The 25,730-nt window shown below is 33.8% G+C and overlaps 2 protein-coding genes and 1 long non-coding RNA gene across 6 annotated transcripts; all 3 read left to right on the top strand.

Annotated features, from left to right (window-relative positions):
- The first annotated feature begins 14,987 nt into the window (after positions 1 to 14,987).
- On the top strand, positions 14,988 to 17,638 carry LOC117932091 (cell division cycle 20.1, cofactor of APC complex-like). Of its 2 annotated transcripts, none has more exons than XM_034853130.1 (6): positions 14,988 to 15,225; positions 15,573 to 15,851; positions 16,018 to 16,287; positions 16,403 to 16,984; positions 17,079 to 17,358; positions 17,451 to 17,638. In XM_034853130.1, exons 1-5 carry the CDS (start codon positions 15,148 to 15,150, stop codon positions 17,220 to 17,222), a joined length of 1,353 nt encoding a protein of 450 aa, XP_034709021.1. In that variant the 5' UTR covers positions 14,988 to 15,147; the 3' UTR covers positions 17,223 to 17,358; positions 17,451 to 17,638. The 2 variants fall into 2 exon arrangements, with proteins under 2 accessions (XP_034709021.1, XP_034709022.1); XM_034853131.1 differs by having other exon boundaries at positions 17,079 to 17,351.
- A 468-nt stretch (positions 17,639 to 18,106) lies between these two features.
- Positions 18,107 to 25,719, top strand: LOC117932092. Of its 3 annotated transcripts, XM_034853132.1 has the most exons (5): positions 18,107 to 18,506; positions 19,381 to 19,889; positions 21,303 to 21,429; positions 21,767 to 21,839; positions 25,250 to 25,719. In XM_034853132.1, exons 2-5 carry the CDS (start codon positions 19,826 to 19,828, stop codon positions 25,517 to 25,519), a joined length of 534 nt encoding a protein of 177 aa, XP_034709023.1. In that variant the 5' UTR covers positions 18,107 to 18,506; positions 19,381 to 19,825; the 3' UTR covers positions 25,520 to 25,719. The 3 variants fall into 3 exon arrangements, with proteins under 3 accessions (XP_034709023.1, XP_034709024.1, XP_034709025.1); XM_034853133.1 differs by lacking the exon at positions 19,381 to 19,889 and having other exon boundaries at positions 18,117 to 18,506; XM_034853134.1 differs by lacking the exons at positions 18,107 to 18,506; positions 19,381 to 19,889 and adding an exon at positions 19,905 to 20,584.
- Positions 21,859 to 24,341, top strand: LOC117932093. The gene is made up of 2 exons (XR_004654110.1): positions 21,859 to 23,885; positions 23,990 to 24,341. It is a non-coding gene; the product is annotated as an uncharacterized LOC117932093 (long non-coding RNA).
- Positions 25,720 to 25,730: the final 11 nt, after the last annotated feature.

A 25,730-nucleotide genomic window follows, 5' to 3' on the forward strand; every position in this document is an offset into this window, starting at 1 on the left:
CATATAGTATTCAATCTTTACCATCATCAATAGATGATACACATAATACCTTATGTCACTCAAAATGCTCACAGAAAACACAGGAGGACGACCAAAGGAACAAAGCATGGGAAAAAGAAACAAAAACGAACCAAAGATAGCCACATTTCATGTTGCAATCAACGGGCTTAGAGGTAGAGAGTGGGTCAAAGCAGATTTGAAATAAGTTTTAAAAAGAGAAATCAAATCATGACGACCAACAACTCATAAAAAATTTCAAAACAGAGTCCAAAGAACAGATTAGAAATCAAACACAAGATGAGGGTGAGCAAACTTAAATACTAAAAAAAATATGTAAGAGTTTCACCTGCTAGTGTTCAGATGTCAAGATAGAATCTCATGATAGCCAGAAAACATAATAGAATGCCATGAACACATAAGAATCCACAACTTGCAGAAGTAATACCTGTGTCACCCTCTTCCAAGATGTTCCCTCTGTATTTTTCCTCCTCTCTCTGATCGGCTCTATCTTCCAAGCTCAAAATACCCTCCTTGCTCCGTCTGTAACAATTTCTACCAGAGAGAATTCCCCTCCAGTTGATGTTCCCCTTCCTCAAGCAAGAACCCGATTCCTCTCTCTCCCCTCTCGCTAACAGCTTACCCTCCAAGCTAAAGAATACCCTCTCAAAATATCTCTGTAACCCTCTTAAAAATGTCTCTCTGTGTTTTTCTCAAGGCTAAGCTCTCAAAATCTCCCTGTAACCAGCTTACCCTTCCCCTCTAAGCCTAAGAACACACTCCAAAAATCTTTGTAAAACAAAAACCCCCAACAACCTCCTTCTTCTAGCCTCCTCCCCAAGCAAAACAACCTCTCTAAAAATATCTACCAAAACCCACCACAAAAGCACCACACCTACCTCTGCCTGATACATTGCTCCCTAACGAAAAAAAAAAAAAAAAAAAAAAACGCTGCTCTGATTCTCTCTTTATAGGTGTCCAACTTTGATTTGTTCCTCAACTCCACTACCCTGATTCCACAACAACTAACCAGGAATTGACATGTGGTCCTCCAAGATTGCTCCACCTGGCACAATAACCTGCAAGAAATATGAGCCCCAAATGGGGGTCTACACTACCATTTTTGCCTTTGTTGACTAGAGTCAGATAACTAGAATGTATATTTAAGGTAAAAAATAATTCCTCATTTTAGTATTTCAAACATATCTAAACATTTTTTTGGAATAAAAAATATATATATTTGATCATTTATAACAAAAAAAAAAACATATTTTCATATGATCCCCTTACTTAATTTCAATAATCCCAAAAAACAAAGTTACAAAACTCTCTTATGAATCAATTGAGAGATTTAAAGTAATTCTTCACACAAAAGTTTCGATAATTATTATACTCCAACTATACATTAATTTATTGTTTAACCCTATATATATATATATATATATATATATATATATATATAATTGCATAAAAAATAAAAAATAAAAATATAATTAATATTACCATTACATGATAATAATAGACATTACAAGTACTAACTTCACTCATTCCTTTGTTACAAATCAAGATTATCATTAAGATTTATCAAAGGACACCCAATGAATTCCACCAACACCATCAAGAAACTTATTTCTAATCAAATATGTATTATGATATACTTAAAACATTGTCATGTTCTTGAATCGACAAATCCTAACCATTGTCTTGTGTAAATTAGATGCAAATATGCAACAATTACATGTGAGCTCTTTGATGCATCATTTGATTATTTTCTCATCATATTTCAAGTAACACATCTTCCCAAGCATCCATTCCTTCATGATGCATTCGAACTACATATAAGGACGAAACCTAGGCATGTAGCAGTTGCAAGTCCATGAATAATTCATTTTGTATGCACACCTTATAAGCCCACTCCCTACGCATTATTTGTACTTGCTCAATGAAGTTTGTTCTTATTTAGAATGTGTGAATGATTGTCAACAAGGATCCAATTCCTTTTAGAATCTATGTTCTTATCAACACCTATATCTAATGATGCCAAATGAAACACATCTAAAACACCAAACCCTTACTATAAGCATATATGTTACAAGACGAGGTTGTAGGTCTATATATACGACTCCAAAAGCAAAGGGTAGTTAGTGAGTCTTAATAATTTATTACCTCAATTTAATTTCAGGGAAAGACGTGACATTAAGGTCTAGAGGGAGGCAATACTAGAAATTATCATTATGTACTAAGACATGTGAATAAAGTATCATTAAGTGATAGTGCTTCCCATTTTGAAGGTAGGAATTTGCAGTACTCATTTGTGTAGCAATCACAACCATCATCAAATTAGTTTTAATTTTGTTAAGAAAGGTCTTAGTGGCATAGTTTGATAAAAATTATCGATATTTTTCCTTATACACTTATTTATGTTGTATATATATTACATTAATCCAAACACAATCAACATATTTTATAATATTTGATGTGGAAGCTTAAATGGGGTATTTTTGTCCTTTATTGTTTCATATCCTTCCTATCAATTATAGGTGATATGAGGATGTCCAGTTTTCAAGCTCATTTGACTTGAAAGCATAATTCTCCCAAATAAAAAAGAGTGATTCATTGTTCCATACTTTGTGTCTAGTGAAGTTCGCTTTTTATGGTTACTCTCTGCTTTGTGGGTTATAGGAATGTGATATCAATGACAACAATTACTCGGTGTTTTTAATAGCTTCATTATGGTGATTATGGTAAGGTTTTTATGGTCCAACGATTTCATGTTTAAATGTAGTGTCAAACTATTACATTAACATGTTTTAATCGTTCTTTCAGTCACTAGGTCATGCTTTCTTAGTGATGGTCGTTCCCCACTCAAGGCCAACTTATGCTCTAATGTAATGATAGTGGTGATCTAGTCACATTTAATGTTCTACAACATAGTAGGTCCTTCGATGCAATCGTGGCAAGTTCCAATTGGTTCCCTCACATCACTCCTATTAGGACGACATGTAGCAATGGATATAAGCCAATCATTGAAGACAATTATTTTTTTAAAAAAAAATTCATAAAGCCTGAGGGTTTTATTATATAAATCATTCAAGATATTAATTCATTAAGTATATAGTGTTAATGCATCCATATTATGCATTAATGTAAAAGCCATAACATCCATTTATTCTATTATTTATATATGCCATTTATTTCATTATTTTGATGTAAAATTTAGTCATTTCAATTTTATTTTATTTTTTATTTTTTGGAAATTTATAAGTGTTAAAGTTGGTTCTGATTAGTTGGTTAGATGCTAACAAGTCAAGTTAGTTTAAAAGATTTCAATTAGAGAACAAATCTTGGTCTATATGTCAATATTCTATTTTGATAGTTATTTCAAACTAAGGGATAGTCTTTTATGGGAAGCTAGCTAATATAAAATACTACAACAATAGTCTTTTCGGATTTTGAGGAAAAGATATACATGAATGTTTTGGGGTTTCTCTCATTAAGAGAGGCTTTTGTATTCTAGAAAGTCAATGAAAGAAGAAAGAAAACTTGTTTAGGTTTCTAGGTTTCCAAAACAAAGTTTTTTTCTTGAACGATCTATTGTATTTTGTAATCTTGAAAGCATCTAATGAGAATGTCTCAGCTTGAGATGTTGCTCTCATGGATGTAGGTTATAAAATTGAACCATGTAAACTTGTGTGTCATGTTTCTTTTTTGTTTTCTGTTCAAGTTACATTTGTGCAGCATTGTTCTTGTTGGTTTTCTAGTGTGTTTTGTTCTTGATCACTACAATTGGTGTGGTAAGCATGAATTGAGTTCTTGGGAACCTTATCAATGGCTAGTACCAAATTTGAAGTTGATAAGTTTATGGGAGAACAATTTCAATTTGTGGAGAATTAAGATGAAAGCTCTACTTGTTCATCAAGGTTTGACAGCGACAATTTCAAGAGAAGAGTTAGTATCTATGATCGACACTTCAAAGGCTGCAGTCATTCAAGAAAAGGCACTTAGTGCAATTCTCTTGTGCCTCAGTGATGAAGTCTTAAGAGAGGTTTTCGAGAAGACTATTACAATCAAAGTCTGGCTTGTATTTGAAAAGATCTCTTGCAAATAAGACTATACTTGAAAAAGAGGTTATATTCTTTGCACATGGATGAAACAAAGGAGTTGAGAAAACATATTGATGAATTTAATAAGGTAATTCTTAATCTCAAGAATATAGATGTTAAGATAGAAGATGAGAATCAACCTATTCTTCTATTGAGTTCTTTACCCAAAGCGTACATGTGACATCCCATATCGGATAAGGGAGGAAAGTTTTTGGCGCTATATAACTATGACTTCTTTTAAACTTGTAGACGCGTTTTAAAGCCGTGAGGAACCCTTTGGGTCCAAAGAGGACAATATTTACACAGTTGGGAGCAGGTTACAAATGGTATCAAAGTCGATCCCCGACCTCAGTGTGGGGTTTGTTTGGCCCCACAAGGGTGTTTGTCTGTTTGGCCCTATAATCTCGTGGGACGTTTTAAAGTCGTGAGGGCCTCTTTAAGTCCAAAGCGAACAATATCTACATGGTTGGGAGTGGTTCATTACAAATGGTATCAGAGTCGATCCCCAACCTTGGTATGGGGTTTGTTTGGCCCCATCAGGGTGTTTGTCTGTTTGGCCCCACAATCCTATGGGACACAACGAAGACGTTGTGTCTGCATAGGGGGGTGTTTGTGACATCCCATATCGGATAGAAGGGAAAGTTTTTGGCGCTATATAAGTATGGACTCCTCATAACCCTATAGACGCATTTTAAAGCCGTAAGGGCCCCTTTGGGTCCAAAGCGGACAATATCTACACGATTGGGAACGGGTCATTACAAATGGTATCAGAGTCAATCTCCGACCTCAGTGTGGGGTTTGTTTGGCCCCATAAGGGTGTTTGTTTATTTGGGCCTACAATCCCAAGGGGCACAACAAGGATGTTGTGTCTACATATGGGGGTGTTTGTGACATCCTACATCGGATAGGGGGAAAGTTCCTAGTGCTATATAAGTATGGACTCCTCATAACCCTGTAGACGTGTTTTAAAGGCGTGAGGGCCCCTTTGGGTCCAAAGCGAACAATATCTACACGATTGGGAGCTGGTCGTTACAATACAAGCATTTTGTTAAGACTCTACTCTATGGAGGAGATTCCTTATGCTAATATGGTGGGTTGCATTATGTATGTAATGGTTTACACAAGACTAGATATAGCCTATGTTGTTAGTGTTGTTAGTTGATTTATGGCCAACCCAGGGAAGGCACATTGGCATGCTCTTAAGTGGATCTTAAGGTACATAAGGGGTTCTCTAAGTATAGGATTGTCCTATCAAGGTGAAGCTAAAATGGGAGATATTATTACAAGATTTGTTGACTCAGATTATGCAGGAAGCATCTACGTAAGGAAATCTTTATTTTGCTATATTTTTACTATCTTTGGAAGCCTGGTTAGCTAGAAAGCAAGTTTCCAAAAGGTAGTTGCTTTGTCTACAATAGAGGTTGAGTTCATAGCAGCCATTGAAATAGTCAAGGAGGCGTTATGATTACAATTGTATTAGAATTGGGATACAAGAAAGAAATTGTGATTGTGTTTTACGACAATCAAAGTGTTATCTACCTTGTAAGGAATCCAATGTTTCATGAATGTTCAAAGCACATTGATGTTAAACTTCATTTTATAAGGAAAGTGGTCTCAACTGGAGGTGTCAAGGTTGATAAGATAGCTATAGAAGAAAATCCTACTAATGCATTGACAAAAAGCTTGCCTGTTGCCAAATTTGAGCTTTGCTTGAATTTTGTAAACATCTTTAAAAGTTGAGTTGTAGTGATGAAGCAGATCTCTTAATGCTTTCGACTACTGCAAAACCAAGGTGGAGAAATGTTAAAGTTGGTTTTGATTAGTTGGTTAGATGCTGGCATGTCAAGTTAGTTTAAAAGATTTCAGTTGGAGAACAAATCTTGGTCTATCTATCAATATTCTATTTTGATAGTTATTTCAGATCAAGGGATAGTCTTTTTTGGGAAGCTACCTGATATAAAGGACTACAACAATAGTCTCTTTGGATTTTAAGGAGAAGATATACATGAATGTTTTGGGGTTTCTTTCTATTAGAAATTTTAAGCTAATCCAACCTATGGTAATCACCCTAGAGGGGGGGGGGGGGGGGGGGTGAATAGGGTGATGGTCTCTTTTTCGCAAATTTAAACAAGTGAATTAAGAGACAATTATATGCAAGTATATAATAAGCAATATATAGACAATTGCATATAAATTAAAGAGTAGGGAAGAGAGAATGCAAACATAAGAGTTTATGGTGGTTCGGCGCAACATGGCCTACATCCACTCTCCTCTAGCTTCAATCCCGAGCTTGGGGTTCTACTAATTCAAGGCTTCCAAACCAAGCCTTCAAGCAATACAATTGGATTATGGTTTCAATTCACTCTCTTGGACTTTTGGCTCCAAGCACCCTTTACACTTCTCAAGAGATATCCCTCTCTTGAACAACTTCCTCTCAAGGATTTACAAATAAAAGATTTCACAAATCCTAGCACGAGAACTTTAAGATCAAATGATACAAGAAAAATTAGGATTGAATGGTACACTAAAGATATGCAAGTTTGAAATAATAGTGCACTCAAAAATACTCTTCCAAGGCTCAAATATAATCAAGAAAGATTTGGGAAGGTTAAGCTTTGAAAACAATGAAGATTGGAGCCTTTTTATAGAAGAGAAAAACCAAACTAGCCATTTGGGGGTTCGACCGGTCGAGCTAAGGTTCGACCGGTCGAGCTAAGGGTCGACCGGTTGACTAGCCGTCAGCATTAAATGCTTGGCAGGTGACCGTTGGCCTCAACCGGACCTCGACCGGGAAGAGAAGGCCACTAGGAGAGAGAAACTTTTTGGCCTCCCTCAACCGGTCCTCGACTGGACGAGCACAATCGGTCGACCGGTTCCTCAACCGGTTGAGCCATTTTTTGGCTCAACACCCAACCTTTTTCAACTTAAAACCTTTTAAAACAAGTTTGAGGAATATTTAACACAAGGTTTTAGTTGAAAATATGAAATCATCCAATTCTTAAGATATTTAAAACAAAATAACTCTTGGATGATTTTGGTGCATAAGTAAAGAAAGTAATGCATGAAAATCCTAGTGCACCAACAACCTTACAAAGAGATCTTATGAAGTTCGGGTCTTGAAAAACACTTCTCTTTGAGGTGGTCTTCTTCTTCATGATTTCTCCTTGGCTTGATTTGTCTTTGTGATTGTCACTTTGGAAATCATCTTACCTAATCACACTTAAAATATAGTAATTAGTTCTAAACCTTGTTTTGTTATCATCAAAATCAAGATTAACCAAACCTTGGTTTCACACTTTCATTGAGAAAGGCTTTTGTATTATAGAAAGTCAATGAAAGAAGAAAGAAAACTTGTTCAAGTTTTTGGGTTTCCAAAATTGAGTTTTTTCTTGAACTCTATTGTATTTTGTAATCTTGAAAGTATCTAATGAGAATGTCTCAACTTGAGATGTTGCTTCCATGGATGTAGGTTATAAAACCGAACCATGTAAACTTGTGTGTCGTGTTTTTTTTTTTTCTATTCAAGTTATATTTCAACAACATTGTTATTGTTGGTTTTCTCTTGTGTTTTGTTCCTGATCACTAGAATAACGTTTTAAGATTTAAATTGAGGAAATCTATGAGAAATGGTCTTTGACTACCCAATCCATTATCTAAATGATTAGTTTGTTCTTTCTTTTGTCATCTCTTCATCTTGGTAATTTATTCCCATTGTTATTTTATAGGAAAAAGAAGAAGAATTGAAAAGCTTATCCACCACCACCAAGGTCATTTAAGTAACCTATTTTGTATTATACTTTCAACTTCAATTTTTCCTTTTTAAATATTAAATTGAAATTTTTATTTCTCTTTTTTATGCACTTCAATAATTTTTTTTTCTCAAAATTTTTCCTCATAATATTATTGTTATGATTATAGAATTGTTTTAATTCATATATTTATCATGGTTTTTTTATTATTTAAAAAGTCATCTTTATTTTATTTTAAACTTTATTTATTTTTTTTTTTGTAAATTTTTTTCTATGAAAATCATATTCACTAGTAAGGATAAAAGAATTATTGTCTTATTTTGTTTATTTTTTGTTTTTTTTACCTTTCTTTTCATTTTTCTTTTGCTTTTTTAAATGGGTTTTGTACTTTTATTACTTTTTTTTTAATAAAATGATTATATGTCTATTGACTGTTTTTTTTCAAGTGATATAATGTTAAGTTTTTAGGGAAAAGTGTATTTTGACTCACTAATATGAAAATATATGAAAAAAAAATCTCAAATTTTTTAAATTAATATTATCTTCATCTATTTAAAAAACATGCATTTTTAATAAGTCATATAATTATTTCCTAAAATGCCCATTTTACTTAGTCATGTCATTAACAACCATTTACAACTAGACTCTTCCATGTAAATATTTCCCTTCATTTTAGATATGTTTTATTATTATTATTTGAGATTTTTTTTTTTCTCGGGAAACAAACACCTCATAGGAAAAGTTGAGACTTTTTTTTTTCCTCCATAAACAAACATCCAATAGTAAAAGTGAGATAGTTTGAAGAGTGTAAACATTATAAATAGTGAAACTCTAGTGGACTGTAGATGAGTTTGAATTTTGTTGAGAATAAGGTTTATAGTTTTTTCCATGTTTCTTTAGGATTTTTTGCATTTGGGCAAGTAGAGGTTAATTTCAAGGACTCTGATTATTTGAACATTTTCTTTGTTTTTGGCTTCATATTCAATTCAAGATATGGAAATAAAGATAAAATGTAATATATTATTGTTTTTAAAATTTTCTCATGTAAAATTCCTGATGTGATTATTAAGGGCCAAGAATATTCGAAAAGAAAAAGAAAATTTGAATCTTAGCATGCTATGTAACATTCCCCTTTATTTATTACCCTAATAATTTATTGTCACTCTAGCAATTTGTACAAGTTGTTTTCTGGTTCTTGTCTTGGGTTTGCACTTTTTCTATGTTGACATTTTCTCATGGTTAGTAAAAATTAAGGTAAGATATTGGTAGTCATCCTGTAATTCCATATTGATGAAAAATGAAGGTAAGATAATGATTAATGTCATCACTAATAATAATAATAATAATAATAATAATAATAATAATAAATATATTTAAAAGGAAGGGAAATATTTACATGAAGGAGTTTAGTTATCAATTGGTATTAATGACATGACAAATAAAAAAGGTATTTTAGGGAATAATTATATGGCTCATTAAAAAGTGCATTTGTTTCAAAGAATAATTATATGATTCATTAAAAAGCGCATGTATTTTAAGTTATTTTTAAATAGATGAAAATAATATTACTTTTGAAAATTTGGGATTCATTTTTTCCATATATTTTTGTTAGAAAAATTAGGCTAATCCAACCTATAGTAATCACCCTAGAAGGGGGGGGGGGGGGGGCGGTGAATAGGGTGATGGTCTCTTTTTGTAAATTTAAATTATATGAATGCAAGAGATAATTATATGCAAATATATCATAAAACAATATAAAAATAATTGCATATGAAGTAAAAGAGTAGGGAAGAGAGAATGCAAACACAATATTTTTATAGTGATTCGGTGCAACTCGACCTACATCCAATCTCCTCTAGTTTCCATCCCAAGCTTGAGATTCCACTAATTTAAGACTTTCAAACCAAGCTTTCAAGCAATATAATTGGATTATGGTTCCAATCCACTATCTTGGACTTTTGACTCCAAGCTCAAGTGATACCCCACACTTGAGAATCCCTAAGTGATTCCTCACACTTAGATTCTTCCTCTCAAAGATTTACAAATGAAGATAATAAAAGATCTCAAGAAATCCTAGTACAAAACTTTAAGGCTCAAATGATACAAGAAAACTAGGATTGAATGTTGCACTAATGATATGCAAGTTTTAGAATAATGGTGCACTCAAAACACTTTCCCAAGGCTCAAATATATTCAAGAAATGTTTAGGAAGGTTAAGTTTATGAAACAATAAGGATTGGGGCATTTTTATAAAGGAAAAAAGGTTAAACTAGCCGTTGGGGGTTCGATCAGTCGAGCTGGGGGTTGATCAATTGACTAGCTATTAGCATTTAATGCTTGGCAGGTGACTGTTGGACCTTGACCGCCCCTTGACCGGACCTCAACCGATTGAGGTGGGGGTCGACCGATTGAGATGGGGGTCGACCAATTGAGGTTCAACCTTGATTGGTTGAACAACCGTTTCGGAAGAGAGAGAATGTTTTTTTTGCATCCCTTGACCGGTTGAGTTGGGGATCGATCGGTTCCTCATCCGGTTTAACCAGTTGAGCCATTTTGCCTCAACAACTAACTTTTTCAACTTAAAACCTTTTAAACAAGTTTGGAAAACATTTGACATAAGGTTTTAGTTGAAAACATGAAATCGTCCAATTTTAAAGGATTTAAAATGAAAAAACTCTTGGATGATTTTGGTGCATAAGTAAGGAATGTAATACATGAAAATCTTAGTGCACCAACAACCTTACAAAGAGATCTTATGAAGCTTGGATTTTGAAAAACACTTTTCTCTAATGTCTTCTTCTTCTTCATGGTTTCTCTTTGGTTTGATTTGTCTTTGTGATTGTCACTTTGGAAATCGTCTTGCCTAAACACACTTGAAAATATAATCATTAGTTCTAAACCTTATTTTGTTATCATCAAAACCAAAATTAACCAAACCTTGGTTTCACAATTTTTATATTAATGAGTCAAAACCCAGTTTTTCCCAAGTTTTTATCCTTCAACTCTCAATATTTATTTTATATTTTTTTCTTCAAATTATCTTTATTATGTTATCCAAATTAAAAACAATGCTCATTTTTTTTTTGAAATTATCTTTATTTATGTTATTGAAATATGATAGTGTGGACCCTGTATTTCGGCTCATGCGTTTTCCACTCGATGGCGAGCTCGATTTTTATTTTGAAAAATTATGATTTTTATTTATTAAGAAAATGACTTGGAGTCGCCACTTATTTTTGTTTTATTTTTAAAAAGGTAAACAAAATAAGAAAGAAAACCCTAAGTGTGACTCCTTATTTGGAAAATGTGGTTTATGAAAAATCGGGTTAGGTTCGGGGGTTAAGTTATTTATCGGGAAGGTACGGTAAAGATCGTAGCACCCCTCTAAGTCCCTAAAGTCGGGTCTCTACTAATAAAATGTAGCAATCATGGCAATTGATGAGGGAATCAATGAATACTCAGAGTGATCATGCACATGTAAGAATCAAAACATGCATATAGAAAGACCAGAATGGGAATAGATGCGTACTTGGGCGATGAGCCACAATGCACTATCAAGAAGTGAGGTTAGTGCACAATTAAGGAATAATTTCGAGCATGTCATAGAGCAGAATAAAATCAATCATGCATGGCAATTAAATCAATCAATCAATCAATCAATCAATTATAAAATCACTTATGTGGGGCCCCCACCAAAGCTCGTTTGTTTTTGCATGAATTAATTCCATAAATTCCATTATTCGGAATTACGGAATTCATTCTTGCTTATATAAAATCAAGAGAGATAGAAGATTATTTGAAAACCAGAGTGGAATTAAAACTATTCGAGAGAAAATTGGAATTTTGAAATTTATTTGAAAATTGGAGTCTCGAGTATTATTTGAAAATCGGAGTCTTGCGAATTAAATTTAAGAATTGGAATCTTGGAAGTTAAATTTGAAAGGAATTGGAACTTTGGAAATTAAATTTAAGAATTGGAATTTTGGAAAATTATTTAAAAATGGAAGTTTTAAAAATAAATAAATAAATAAAATGATAATAATAGTAATAATAACGAAAATAGTAATGATTGAATAAATAAATATGAAAATTGAAATTTTGGAAATTAGAAGTTAAATTTGGAAATCAAAATTCTAAAGGGTTATTTAAATATAGAACCTTAAAAATAAATAAATAAATAATAATAATAATAATAATAATAATAATGATTAAATAAATAAATGTGAAAATTGGAATTTTGGAAATTAGAAATTAAATTTGAAAATTAGAATTTTAAAGAATTATTTAAAGATTGAATTTTAAAAATAAATAATAAGTAAAATAATAATTATAACGAAAATAATAATGATTAAATAAATAAATGTGAAAATTGAAATTTTTGAAATTGGAAATTAAATTTGGAAGTTGGGATTTTGAAAAATTGTTAAAGATGGAATTTTAAAATAAATAAATAAAATAATAATAACAAAAATAATAATGATTAAATAAATAAATGTGAAAATTAGAATTTTGGAAAATTATTGGAAAATTGGAAATTTAAAATTTTAATTTGGAAATTGGAATCTTGAAAAAAATATTTTGAAAATGGAATTTTGAAAAATTAAATTTTGAAAGTTATTTGGAGATGGAAGTTTGTTTTGGAAAATTAAACTTTGATACAACAACAACAACAACAACAACAACAATAATAATAATAATAATAATAATAAAATGAAGAATTAAAATGGGAATGTGGGGTGTACGTGCATGATTGGAAGAGTGGAGAAAATAGTGGGAGAGAGAAAGAATGAATAAAGAAATAAATAGTTGGTTTGGTGGTGAAATAGGTGGATGCTATCAAACCCATTATTTTCTTGCTTTAATAGGTGGGCAACTGGCATTGTCAACTCATCAACAGAACCCTTTTTTCATTTTTATTATACCCTGTGCTTTCGTCCTCAAAACAAGTGAACGACAATACAACAAATGCTGCATATCACCAGCTCGCGTTCTAGTCTTTGAGAAAAATGAGTAGCACCAGTCTTCATTTCCTCGCGCAAGTTGCCTCCGTTCATTCTTGCTGTTTATATCTTTGATCAACATTTTTTTTTTCTTTTCAATGATTTCTGGTTTCTGATTCTTAAAAAAAAAGATAACTTTCTCTCACTAAAGCTTCACTTCACGTCTTTCTCTCACTAAGACTCTACACAAACCCATAAAAATTTCGCCCCTTCAAAATGATCAAAGACTCAACTTTCTCCCACTAAGTCTTCTGACCCTCTAAAAAAAAACTTCTAAGCACCGAGCATCAAGTGTAAGTCCATATTCGAATTCAACATCAAATTTAAACCGAAAACAATAGGAGAACAAACCAGGTTGAAGTTTATAATCAATCTAAGATCAGTAAGATAACATATAATCTCTTATAATCACATCCAAATAACAAATGAAAACCGAAAAAATACCCAAAAAAAATGAGACGGAACTGAATATTAATTAAAAGAAATAAGATTCATGGCAACCCTATTTGGAAAAGCTTCAAGACAACCTCTCTGTAGTTTTTTTTTTCCAACTCTCCTCCCAGTGCTCTGCCCTGTCCCCCAGCCCTCTATCTCCAAAAAAGTGAAGACCCGTCCCCCAACTCCCCCCCCAGCTTTTCTTTTTATTTTCTCTCTGAAAAACCCTGTTCCAACCATCATCCATCTGCTCCCCTACTACCACCACAACAAGTCACGTCTCAACCACCACATCTATGCATGCTCGGCTCCTCCAAAAACTGGCCCCCTACTCCTCCCAGATGCTGCCAGCTCTCCCGGGTTTGAGAAAGAAAAGAAAAGAAAACTTGGTCCACCCGAGGGGTCTACAGATAGCATATGTTCATTTTTCACTATTACTTTTTTTATTTTTTTTACTTTAAATAAAAATTTTAAATTTTAATTAATTTTATCATCAATATTATTTACTAATTCAAAGTCATTTTATTAAACGTTATTTCATTATCATTTTGTAATAAACTCATATCGGAAACTTTACTCAAGATGTCGTTGAATTTAGTAAGTATTATCATTTGACCATGTTTTTTGAAATTTATTTTTAAAAACTGCTTTTTATTTTTTAACTTAAAAATAGTTTTTAAAAACAAGTTTCAAAAAACATAGTCAAACAAACCCATATTTTCATTTTATTTTAAAAAATTAGTGAAAACAACTCTGTTTGTTCTCTAAATCTTGTCATGAAAAAATAAACAGAAAGTTTAAAAACAATTTTTAAAATACAAATAAACTTACTTTGATTGGAAAAAAAAATTCAAAAACTTAAAATAAAGTTAGAGTCAGTGTTGGTAATATGATTTTAAAATAATTTTTTTTAAAAAAAATTTCTAATATTGTTTTACCATTATTTTCCGAAAACAATTTTTAAAAACAAAGTAAAATAGAAATTTTTTTTTTTTAAAAAATAAAAAATTGCAAGTTTAAAATACAAATAAACTTGTTTATTTGTTTTTAAACAACCATGTTGTTTTTTTTTAATTATTTTTAGAAGAATTTTACACATTTTAAAATTTTTATGTTTTATATTATTTTTCTTTCTTTAATTCTCATATTTTATATTTGATTAATTTTAAATTGGGAAATATAATTTTTGAATTTTAATTTTTTTTTCCTTTTGATTTCAATTTCTCTTTTCTTTTATTTTTCTTACATGGTTAAATTTTTTATTTAAATTAAAAAAAATCAATTTATTCTATAAGCTTCACCATAAATAAATAAAATAAAAATATATAGAGATCACATTATTTTCCGTTACATTTTTTTTTTTAAAATTGACATTTAAAATTGTTATTTTCAATTATATTGTTTACCCAATTGACACATAAAAGATTGTTTTGACCGTTCGTTAATTATTAATTTATGAATTTTTTTTCTTGTTTTCTCTCTATTCTTATATAAAATAATATTTTCTATATATTATGTCATTACCATTTTATTTGAGACACAGCCAACCTCTTTATTCTAGTAGGGGCAGTTTCGTCCAACCATATTACAACGGCTCATTTTTTTCATGAGCCGTTGTCGAATTGAAAAGAAAACCCTAATTTTTTTCTCTATATAAATCCTTCAAATCTTCTTAGCCCTTCATTCAAATCTCTCTCAAGCGACCATACAGCGATCTTGCGGAAATCCTCTCTCGTTCATTCATATTCATGATTTTCAGTCTATTTTCAGTCTAACAGTTCTCAATTTTGCAGGATCCGATTAGTTTCTTGTTATTCATTCTTTGTTCTTGTTTATTTCTATTTTCTGTTTTGCTCTAACAATATGGATGCAGGATCTTTGACCTCTTCGAACAAATACCAGTCTAAATGCCCGGACCAAAGAAGGACTGTCAGAGAAAATGTAAGAAAGTCGTACCATCTTTTAGAGTTTGGTTGGGTTCTTTTCCTTCAGTTCGAATTTTTATGTCCTGTTCTTGAATTGATTTCTGAAGACAGGTTTTGTTTTGATTTAAGAGCGAAATCTGGGTTCTATTTTCCCCCGAATTTAACTTCTGAATCTGGGTTTTGGTTTTAGGATAATTTCTAGTGGGTTTGCTTGGAAAACATAGATCTGTTTCTTAAATCGACATCTGAAGTGGGAGCCTTGTTTTGATTTAGATTTTTGAAATATGGGTTTTTTTTTTTTTCTGATTAAACTTGCATGGTTGGGTCATTTTTCTGATTAAAAGTTTCTTTCCTATTTCCCAGTTGGATAGATTCATACCCAACCGGTCAGCAATGGACTTCGATTACGCTCATTACATGCTAACCGAAGGAAGAAAAGGTAAAGAGAACCCAGCTGCTAGCTCTCCATCCAAGGAGGCTTACAGGAAGCAAATGGCCGAGACCTTAAACATCAACAGGACCCGGATCCTTGCCTTCAAGAACAAGCCCCCTACTCCAGTCGAATTGATTCCACAGGAGTTCTACTCTGCAAGTATTCCTCAGCAATCCAAAGCCTCAAAGCCTCGCAGACATATTCCTCAGGTTGGTATTTTTTTCAAACCCTCCATCGCTAATCTTGATGCTTGCAAGTAGGGGTAGTTTCATTTCCTAAATTTGACTGGTTGTTTTTTTGGTTTCTGTCAATTAATTTGTCTATGTTGTTTTTTGGGTGTTCTTATGATGCTATATTTTGGATTAAATGTATCAGACTTCTGAGAGAACATTGGATGCTCCTGACCTGGTGGATGACTATTACTTGAACTTACTGGACTGGGGTAGCAGCAACGTTCTGGCTATTGCTCTTGGAGGCACTGTATATCTATGGGATGCTTCAGATGGTTCTACCTCAGAACTTGTTACGCTTGAAGACGAAAGCGGCCCTGTCACAAGTGTCAGTTGGGCTCCTGATGGAAGACATATTGCCATTGGCTTGAACAACTCTGATGTTCAGCTATGGGATTCAACAGCCAACCGTCTGGTATGAATTTCAACTTTGAATTGAACTTTGAATCTTCGTTGTACTTCTGGTTTTTCCCCTGTTTCTGATGACCTTCTGTATGATTTCTTATTTCTTGGTGTTCTCATTTCTGCAGCTGAGAACTCTGAAAGGTGGCCACGCATCAAGGGTGGGCTCCCTAGCTTGGAACAATCACGTCCTTACAACTGGAGGAATGGATGGTAAAATCATAAATAACGATGTGAGAGTAAGATCACATATTGTTGAGACCTACAGAGGACACCGGCAAGAAGTATGCGGACTGAAATGGTCGGCCTCGGGGCAGCAGCTAGCCAGTGGAGGCAATGACAATTTGCTATACGTCTGGGACAGGTCCTCGGCATCGTCAAATTCGCCTACACAGTGGCTTCACAGGATGGAAGACCACACAGCTGCAGTGAAAGCACTTGCATGGTGTCCCTTCCAGGGCAATTTGCTGGCCTCTGGCGGAGGTGGTGGTGATCGGTGCATCAAGTTCTGGAACACTCACACGGGTGCCTGCCTGAACTCGGTGGACACTGGCTCACAGGTCTGTGCTCTGCTTTGGAACAAGAACGAGCGTGAGCTCCTTAGCTCTCACGGTTTTACACAGAATCAACTCACTCTGTGGAAGTACCCATCGATGGTGAAAATGGCAGAGCTTACTGGTCATACATCCCGAGTCCTTTTCATGGCTCAGGTACTAATATAAAAATTCCCTTCCATCTTCTTGTTGGTGATTTTCGTAGTAGCCAATCTGCGGGTTCTGATTTTTCCTTGTTCTCTTTTACCAGAGCCCAGATGGCTGCACAGTGGCATCTGCCGCAGGAGACGAGACACTGAGATTTTGGAATGTTTTTGGGACCCCAGAAGTGGCGGCTAAGCCTGCCCCAAAAGCACACCCTGAGCCATTTGCTCATTTGAACCGGATCCGTTAAGGTGGGGCAGTGAATGGGGAAACCCACTCAAAGGTAAAAAATAGTCTCTCATGAAGTTCTCCGAGACTTGAAGAAGAAAGACGATTCTGATATTTCCTTGAATTTGTGAATGGGAAACCCACTCAAAAGGTAAAAGGTAAAAAAAAAATAATACTATTTTCTCTCATGAAGTTCTCCAAGACTTGAAGAAGAAAGACAATTCTGATATTTCCACCATTTTTCTTGCAGACGAATGGTGGGGGATGCATTGAGAGTTTTGATTATATATGTATATACTTTTGTCGAAAAGTATGAAGGATTAATCCGGTTGTACTATTCAGATATTTTTCATAGTGAAAGCTCTCCATCATCTTCGCCCGTGGATGTAGTCACTCGGTGACGAACCACGTATATCTGTGTCTTCTTCTTCTTCGAAATCTTGTGATTATCTTGACAAAATGACCCCTGTTTGGAAGCAAAGAAAGAGATATAAATCCCAAAATAAGGAAAATCAGGAAGGAAATTTCCCCTTGATTAGGCGATTTTTTTTTTTGAAAATTTTCTTTTCATACCACCAAACTGATGCGAATTTTTTGGACCTAAAAAATTATTTTCTGTTTTAATCTTATAGACAAATTTTAAAAACACATGTACAAGTTTTTGGGCAATAAAATCGAGTTTTGGGTCAAAATAATCTTTTCATAGAAAAAAATATGAGGCACCTTATTAGAGTTTTGGACCAAAATAACCTCCAATTATTAAAAATAAATAAATAAATAACGTTTAGCCTTTTTATAAAACTTATATTTTTTATTCAAATTATCATGTATTTTTCGGTTGAATCGATTTGAGGCCATTTTTGACCTGAATCTCGGAAGGTTGGTTTGGCCCACAAAACCTAATCCCAAACATGAGGGGGCGCTCACATCCTACTTTTCACTCCACGTTAATCTGGTACGGGGCCTACGTGTTACCAAATCCGTGGGACTCATGGTCAATGAATCTAAGATCCGCCAATTACATTTATCTGCGACAAAATTTTCAAATTCATTTCCCCACTAGTAATTGGCCACGTCATCAATGTTAAAAAATCTTGGCCTTTATTAAAATGCTCTTCGTATCTGCAGCCGCAGAGAATTCCCCCCTCTATCTTCTTATCTCCTCCTACAAGGCTCGGCAAGGGAGCTTGAGGATTTCAGAATTGGCGAGGCACTGGGATTGAGGTTTTGAATAATCAATACAACGCCGTTATACCCTGGTGCAGTGGGGGCCCATCCATGGGACAGGTCTTGGACAAATTTCAAGGTATTATTTCTGTGAAGATTTGGATTTTTTCGTCTGTTTGTTACCCGAGTAACTGGAGGAAAAGAAAAGAAGGAACACACTAGTAAAACCTTGTTTGTATTTATTCATTTGCTTGGTTCCCGAGCAAATGCGGGGGGGAGTAATATTTTTGCCTTCTGGATACAGTTAGAATTTCAGTTCTGTGGAATTTGGAAAATATTGCTCTTGCTGTGGAGTTACGTTTTTTTTTGGAATTGGGATCTATTTTATTATACAAATCCGATTCGAGATCCATTAATATGTAAGGCTCTTAGCGTAACTCGGGAAAACGAGAGACAGGTAAGGAAAAGAAGGGAAAATGTTGAGAATTGCTTGAGAGAGGGGAACTCAATGTTCGAGTAATTTTCTGATTTTTTTTTTTTTTTTCTTTTCTCTCATTCTTTCAAGATCCAAAATGGGGCTAATCGTCAATTCTATGGTTCTTTTCTTTTTCTCCACTAAGTTCCTTTACTTTCTCTTCCCTTGCACCGATTTTATACGTTATCTGATAGTTGTTTGATTGTTCCTAAGTAGGTTCTTCTAAATCTGCACTTTAATGAACAATATTCCTGCCCCTTTGATCTTTACATTAGGTTGTTGTTTGGTATTTGGGAAAAATAGATCCTGGAAGCTATTGAAAATCTTTGGTACTAATATTATTGCAGCACAAGAGCATAGCCTTTTTGTTGATAAAACATCCATTGGCTTCTTCAGAGTGATGGAAAATGGCTGCCTTTTGGGACATGATTTCTTAGGAATAGGCTCAATTTTCCTGCTTTATTTACCCTGACTTATGTATAAATTTCAATTTTATCTTCCCCCAACTTCAATCACAATTATATGCAATCTATTTCAGGAGGGTGGACCCATTTCTCTTCCTGATTTCATTTTCAGTTGGAATGACCAAACTTGCAACATGTTTTGGAATTATTCATTCCTCCTTGCTAAGAATACTGACTATGCTATCGCAATATCATCGATATATTTGAAGTTTTTGAGTGCCTGCTGATACAAGCAATGTCTGGTATCCTTTTTTGATGATGAGGATAGGAATGATAGTTTGCTTGCCAAATTAATGGTAATCACAGTATTGGTTTTAGGCTCTGTTGTCTGACCCAAATCAGTCAAATATGGAGAAGTCTCTTTGATGCATTTGTACAAATCTTGGTACCATAATATTGAGATTAGCTTATCTGTGATCAAATGTTGTTTTCAAACACCTTAGTTTATATTATCCATTGGAGGATATGTTACTCATATGGTACTCTTCTGTAGGATGACTGCTAGCCAACTGGCAAGCTATGTCTTGTGGTTCTTCTAAGGGGGAAATACCTACGAACCATATTCTGAATGAGATCATGGACTGTAAAATTCTTAACCTTTCCTATTTCCCTCTACGGACATAAAGCTGCATTCATGGTCCTTTGGAATGGTTTAGTTATAGTATTCTTTGGCCCCAATGTGAAATGTCTTGGAAAATGTGAAGAATTCGTGAAAATTAAAATAAAGATAGCAAATATGCTTTAGAAATATGAAACAATTTCGATAGCATTTCTATGGTTGAGATCCAAATGGAGTAATCAGTTAGGCCCAACTCCTAAATATTGTTTTAAACAACTCAACTGTTATTTATTTATTTTTTGAACGACTTTATTGAATTATTGTCTAATGTCTTGAAGGGTGGTAGTTAACACTTCCATCAAAAATGCCTCAAAGCATCGTGCAGCTTCCTGGATATTTCAAAATTTTCCATCAGTGGGCAAGTTCCTGGGCATTTGAGGAAGTTCCATCATCTTTCTTTATTTCCTCTTAAAAATAGAGAAAAAAAAAACAGATCTTTCTGATTCCTTTTTGCTTATATGTTTTTTTAATGATATTGAGAACTAAAAATCCTTCCCCAACTATTTAGCTCAGGTTTTATGGAACTAAATATGATACATCAAGGTTTGGGATTATTTAATGACTGGATCTCAACTCTCTTTGTGCCTTGATACATTCTTGGAAGGCCTATTGTTTGCTGGGGAGTGGCTTCCTTCAACCTTAGATGATAATTTTTGGCAGTTAAGATCACTTACCTATTGGTTACATTTGAAAATCATGCTACCAGTTAGTAGCATTTCACAATTCCTTGTATGATATATGGATCAGATGAAGAGGGTAGAAGCGCATTCTGTTCTGGTTAATGCACTTATCATTTAAAAAGTTGGCCATCTAAGAAAACTAGGTTAATTTCCTAGTAAGGAGATAATAATCTCATTTAAAAATACTTGTACATAGCCGTGATATACACTGTTCCACTACCAAAGTTGGGTTCCTTTCATGCCCCTAGTATGAGGGTATCACTGATATAAAAAACACCTAAAGGCAATCTTTTACAAGTACTATGCCTAACACAGCATCCCAACAATCTCAAAAGACCAGGAAGCTGCTCCAAGTAACATGGCTAAAATTGCAGCCTGGGGTTTGTGTCATGATGCAGAACATAATGTAACCTCAGCAAAGGTTGAAAACAAAGATTGTCCCATGTCCATATCTAGTTTCTGTTATCTTTAATCTTCTTTACTTGGTTCATGTCTGATATGGAGGACATGATGATCCTGGAGTTTCTACAAGTACAGATTTTTAGGATTGGAAACAGCTAGATTTGAGCCACTTTAAATATTATACTTACATGTACATACATTATATCACATTGGTTCATTAATTTCATATCTTTGATAATCATCCACTTGTTTTAGTATTTAGCATTCTTATTCAGAAGTGCAATGCTCTGCACAGGGAAGGAATGGAGGCAAAGACAGATAAGAAAGATTACTGATAAGGTGTTTGATCATATAAAAAATGATGATGGAAGGGCTAATTTGACATTTGAAGATCTATATATTGCTGTCCTACTTGTGTACAAGTGAGAGGCTTGTCTATTCATTTACTTTGGCTCTACTTCTATTGACTTTTAGAAAGCCAAAAGCTTTTTTTTAGCTCAAGAAGAGCTTTGCTACCTGTTGAGCTTAATTTTGTTAAAAGAGCTTTTGGCTTAAAACAAGGTTAATATGAACGTGTGCATGCACAAACAAAAATTCTAAACCTGTATTTTAGCTAATGCAAGAAGCTATTTCTGTTTAATGAAGCTTCTGCAATGCTATTAGTATTTTTTAATTCTATAAAGTTTTATTCCTCATTTCTCTTATTCTTTAGCTTTTTAAAGTTGCATTATTAACCTAAAGTTAATTTTCTGGTTGTAGTGATATGAATAAGAAGTTGCCTGGGCCTCATTTTGATCCCCCCTCCAAAGAGCTTGTCAGAGAGAAAATTCAGGTACTCGATTGATAATCCTATAGACTGATGAAACCCACTAATATTTTGGCATGGCTTTTATTGCAAAGTGATGTAATTACTCTTTCTTGAAAATTTGTTTGGTTGAATATATTCTTAGGAGTATGATATCAATGGAAAAAAGTTGATTCTTGAGATTGTGAAAAGAAAAGTAATTTAGGGAGGAAGATGAGACTTGGAATATAAGAGATATGCACTTCTTGGTCTTCTCTCAGTATTCTCCAAGAGGCCTTAAGGATTCCACTTCAAGAAATAGAAGGAATCCACCTTGTAACAAAATAACGATTGTAATTGAATTTTCTTTGACTCAAAATTTCTGCCTTCATGGAAAACGAGAATAAATAAACAACAGTGCTCTTGTTCTAAGAAATTCCACTTATAAAACAACAGTTCTCTTGTTCCAATGTGAAATGTATTCAATATGCCTTCTGTAGAAAAGAGATTGAAGAATAAAAGGTTGAAAAATTCTTCTTAAAAATTGTATAGAGACATGTACACACACACACACATATATATATATATATATATACACACAAAAATCCTAGAACCCAAGTTCGGGACTTTCCCAACTCAATTACAATAAAATCCCTTTGATTATGGGATTGCTTGCCTAATTCTCTATTCAGAATCACAATTTTCCTAATTTCAATCTTCCACTCCCCCTCAAGTTGGTGAATAAATGTTTTTCATTCCCAGTTTGGATATGCTTGCTTGAAATTTTGTACCGTTTAAATCTTTTGTGAGTATATTTGCAAGTTGGCGGTCAGTAGATATATAAGGGTATAAATCAATCCACTGTCTAGTTTCTCTTTGATAAAATGCCTGTTAATTTTTGTATTTCGTTCGATCGTGTTGCACTGGATTATGTGCAATACTGATTGTAGATTTATTGTCATAGTAAAGTCCCATTGGCCTATCCCATTTTATCTTCAACCATAGTAGTTCACAGACTCCTTTGGTCATTGCTCGGAATTCTGCTTCTGTGTTGGACCTTGCTACCAAACTCTGTTTCTTGCTTCTCCATATCACCATATTCCCACCAAGAAAGGTGCAATGCCCTCATGTTGAAAGTATGGAGTTAAGACTTGATTATTATTATTATTATTTTTTGATAAGTATAATTTGATTTTAGAGTTAAGACTTGATTGAAATAGTCTTTGGCATTATCGGATCAAAACCTCTTGATAGTGACACCAAATTGGTTTTCTACCATGTTATGAAAATTTGGAAGAACAAAACTCACATAAAATTTGTGTTTAAGTACGAAAATCCAAGAGACCCTTGTGGAATCATCGATAAAAGATATGAACCAATATGCACTAGATATATTAGAGATAGGGGAAGGACCTCAAATATCACTGTGAATTAAATGAAAATGTTCTGAACTTCTTTTATTAGATGGGAAAGGGTGAACGCGTGTGTTTTAGCAAGTTCACATACATCACAATAGAAGCTCTCAACATTTAATTTATTGAATAGGGAAGGAAACAAAAGCTTAAGAGTTTGAAATGATAAATGTCCAAGCCTATGATGATGAAGCCAAATTTTTTTTTCATTTAAAAGATGGTGCTTTGAAAGGGAAAATACAGATGACTCACTTGGTATCTCAAGGTAGTATAGCCTGTTCTGTTCCTTAGCAAGTCCAATCCTCTTTCCCAAGTCTTGGTCTTGAAATACACAATAAGTAAGAAAAAATGTCACAATGCAACCCAAATCTTGTGTAAGCTTTTGTATAGAAACAAGATTAGTGGACAACTTTGGAACATGGAGCACATTTCTGAGTATGAGTGTAGGACTAATTTGGACATCTCCTATACCCGCGATAGAGATTAAGGAACCATCTGCTATGGCTATTTTCCTACTACTTGGACAAGGGTTATAGTTTTTAAATTGGTGTGACGAAATGGGTCATGTGATTTGTGGCACCTGAATCCATAACCCATGATTTGACAAAGATTTCATCCGAGACTTTTAATCCAATGGAAATAGGAAACTTACCTGAAAGTGCTAGTGAGTAGGTGCTTGAAGGTTTCTCAAGAGTTCCCAACAAAACTCTTATTTTTTCAATCTCCTCCTGATTGAATCTGCCCTGTTCCAGGGATTTTTCTTCATCTGGCTGAGTAGAGGACAAGTTTGCTTGCCCATTATTCCTCTATTGTCCTCCATTGTAACCCCACTCTTTGCTAGATGTAGTTGGGGTTTACCGTGAAGTTTCCAACATTTTTCTTGTGTATGTCTAGGTTTTTGACAGTGAGTGCACCATAAGTTGTCCTTGTTATCACGGTTTGAAGCCTTTGACTGATCAATCCTTTTGTTATTCGCAATGCTAGCCTTATGATCATTGCCTTTGTTAGCAACCATAGCTGAGCCTTCCATATTCTAAGGTTCAAGCATGCCACTCTTTGCTAGATGTAGTTGGGGCTTACCATGAAGTTTCCAACATTTTTCTTGTGTATGTCTAGGTTTTTGATAGTGAGTGCACCATAAAAAGGAGAAGAAAAAAAATTGTGAAGACAATGAAAATTAGATTTGAACTCAATAAATTCTTTCTCCAATCCTTCTACATTTTTTTTTGTTTTTATATAAGAGTGAAGAATTAGAAAATATAGATCTATCTAGGAAAATTTTCAAAATATAGTTCTCTAAAATAAGTTTGAGAATTGTTATTAAAAACAATTAACAATTGTTTTTAGGCATAAAATTTTGTTTGATATCTCAAATATGAAAAGTAATTTTTTTGACTTGTTTTTATGATAGTACTTCACACTTATGTACAGTACAAAAGTTTTTTAAAATTATTCTCTATATTTTTAATTATTACTTAAAATACTGTACAAAAAATAATTGAAATTAACTAAAATTTGTTTTAAAAAACTATCTGTTTTAAGAACAAAGTTACCAAAAATTGTTGTTAAGTTTGTTAAACATGTTCTTTTAAGAATAGTTTCCAAATACGCCCAATAGTTTTTGCTGCAGTTCATTTTTCTTCGTCTATCCACAGCAAACCAAATAAGAGAATTAGGATTCCTTAATATTTCTTCCATCATCGTTTTCCTGGGACTTTCTGAGATCTACATGGAGCCTTAGGGTGGGTAGGGAGGCATTTTTTAAAGTAAAGTGTAGCAGCCTTGTTGTGAACTGGAGCTAAACCACAGCTTTTCATTGTCTAGTGATGATGATTTTGTCACTAATGACAGCCAAGAGTGCATAATGAATACCCATGACACTACCTGTAGTGTCCGGTCTTTACACGAGTGTGAACCCCTCCTGTTTTATGATTTGATGATTCCAAATTGAAGGAAAAAACAATTGAGTGAACAGTGTTTTTTCTTCCCTTTGGCTTCTATGATTCATCAACAAAAGGATAAATAAGTAGATTGTTTTGTTTGCAGGAGTGTGATATCAACTTGGATGGAGAAATTGATCGTGTAGAATTTGGGGCATTTATTCAGAAGCTAACAGTTGACACATTCATCACGGTTAGTCAGGGGTTACTTATTACTTTGGTTGTGGCACCAACAGTTGCAGTCACGACAAAGAGGGCAACTGAGGGCGTTCCAGGAGTGGGGAAGGTGGTGCAGCGGTTACCCAATTCAGTTTATGCATCCCTCATCACTCTTGCAATTGTGCTGTTCCAGAGATCAAGCTACGAGGTGGTGTAGATTGGTTTGTTTCTTTTTAGTTGAATTGTATGTTTGTGTGTAAGATGACTGATGTTTGTTTCCAGTTAAAATTTATATTGCATACCAGATACTTGCACCCTGGTAGTTGTGTATACAAGCTTTTATAATGATGTAATTCTCTGTGGCTGTGTGCTATTCACGAATAAATGCTTCCGGTATTACTATTATTATTATTATTATTATTATTATT

Source organism: Vitis riparia, chromosome 15 (assembly GCF_004353265.1).
Source record: "Vitis riparia cultivar Riparia Gloire de Montpellier isolate 1030 chromosome 15, EGFV_Vit.rip_1.0, whole genome shotgun sequence".
In the NCBI taxonomy this organism is placed as follows: Eukaryota; Viridiplantae; Streptophyta; class Magnoliopsida; order Vitales; family Vitaceae; genus Vitis; species Vitis riparia.

Excerpts from the sequence above, each read along its gene's own strand:
- LOC117932091 (XM_034853130.1), top strand. The coding sequence starts at position 15,148 with ATGGATGCAGGATCTTTGACCTCTTCGAACAAATACCAGTCTAAATGC. Across the intron at positions 15,226-15,572 it reads GAAGGACTGTCAGAGAAAAT|TTGGATAGATTCATACCCAA; the intron begins GTAAGAAAGTCG and ends CCTATTTCCCAG. Across the intron at positions 15,852-16,017 it reads CTCGCAGACATATTCCTCAG|ACTTCTGAGAGAACATTGGA; the intron begins GTTGGTATTTTT and ends TAAATGTATCAG.
- LOC117932092 (XM_034853132.1), top strand. The coding sequence starts at position 19,826 with ATGTCTTGTGGTTCTTCTAAGGGGGAAATACCTACGAACCATATTCTG. Across the intron at positions 21,430-21,766 it reads GCTGTCCTACTTGTGTACAA|TGATATGAATAAGAAGTTGC; the intron begins GTGAGAGGCTTG and ends TTCTGGTTGTAG. Across the intron at positions 21,840-25,249 it reads TTGTCAGAGAGAAAATTCAG|GAGTGTGATATCAACTTGGA; the intron begins GTACTCGATTGA and ends TTTTGTTTGCAG.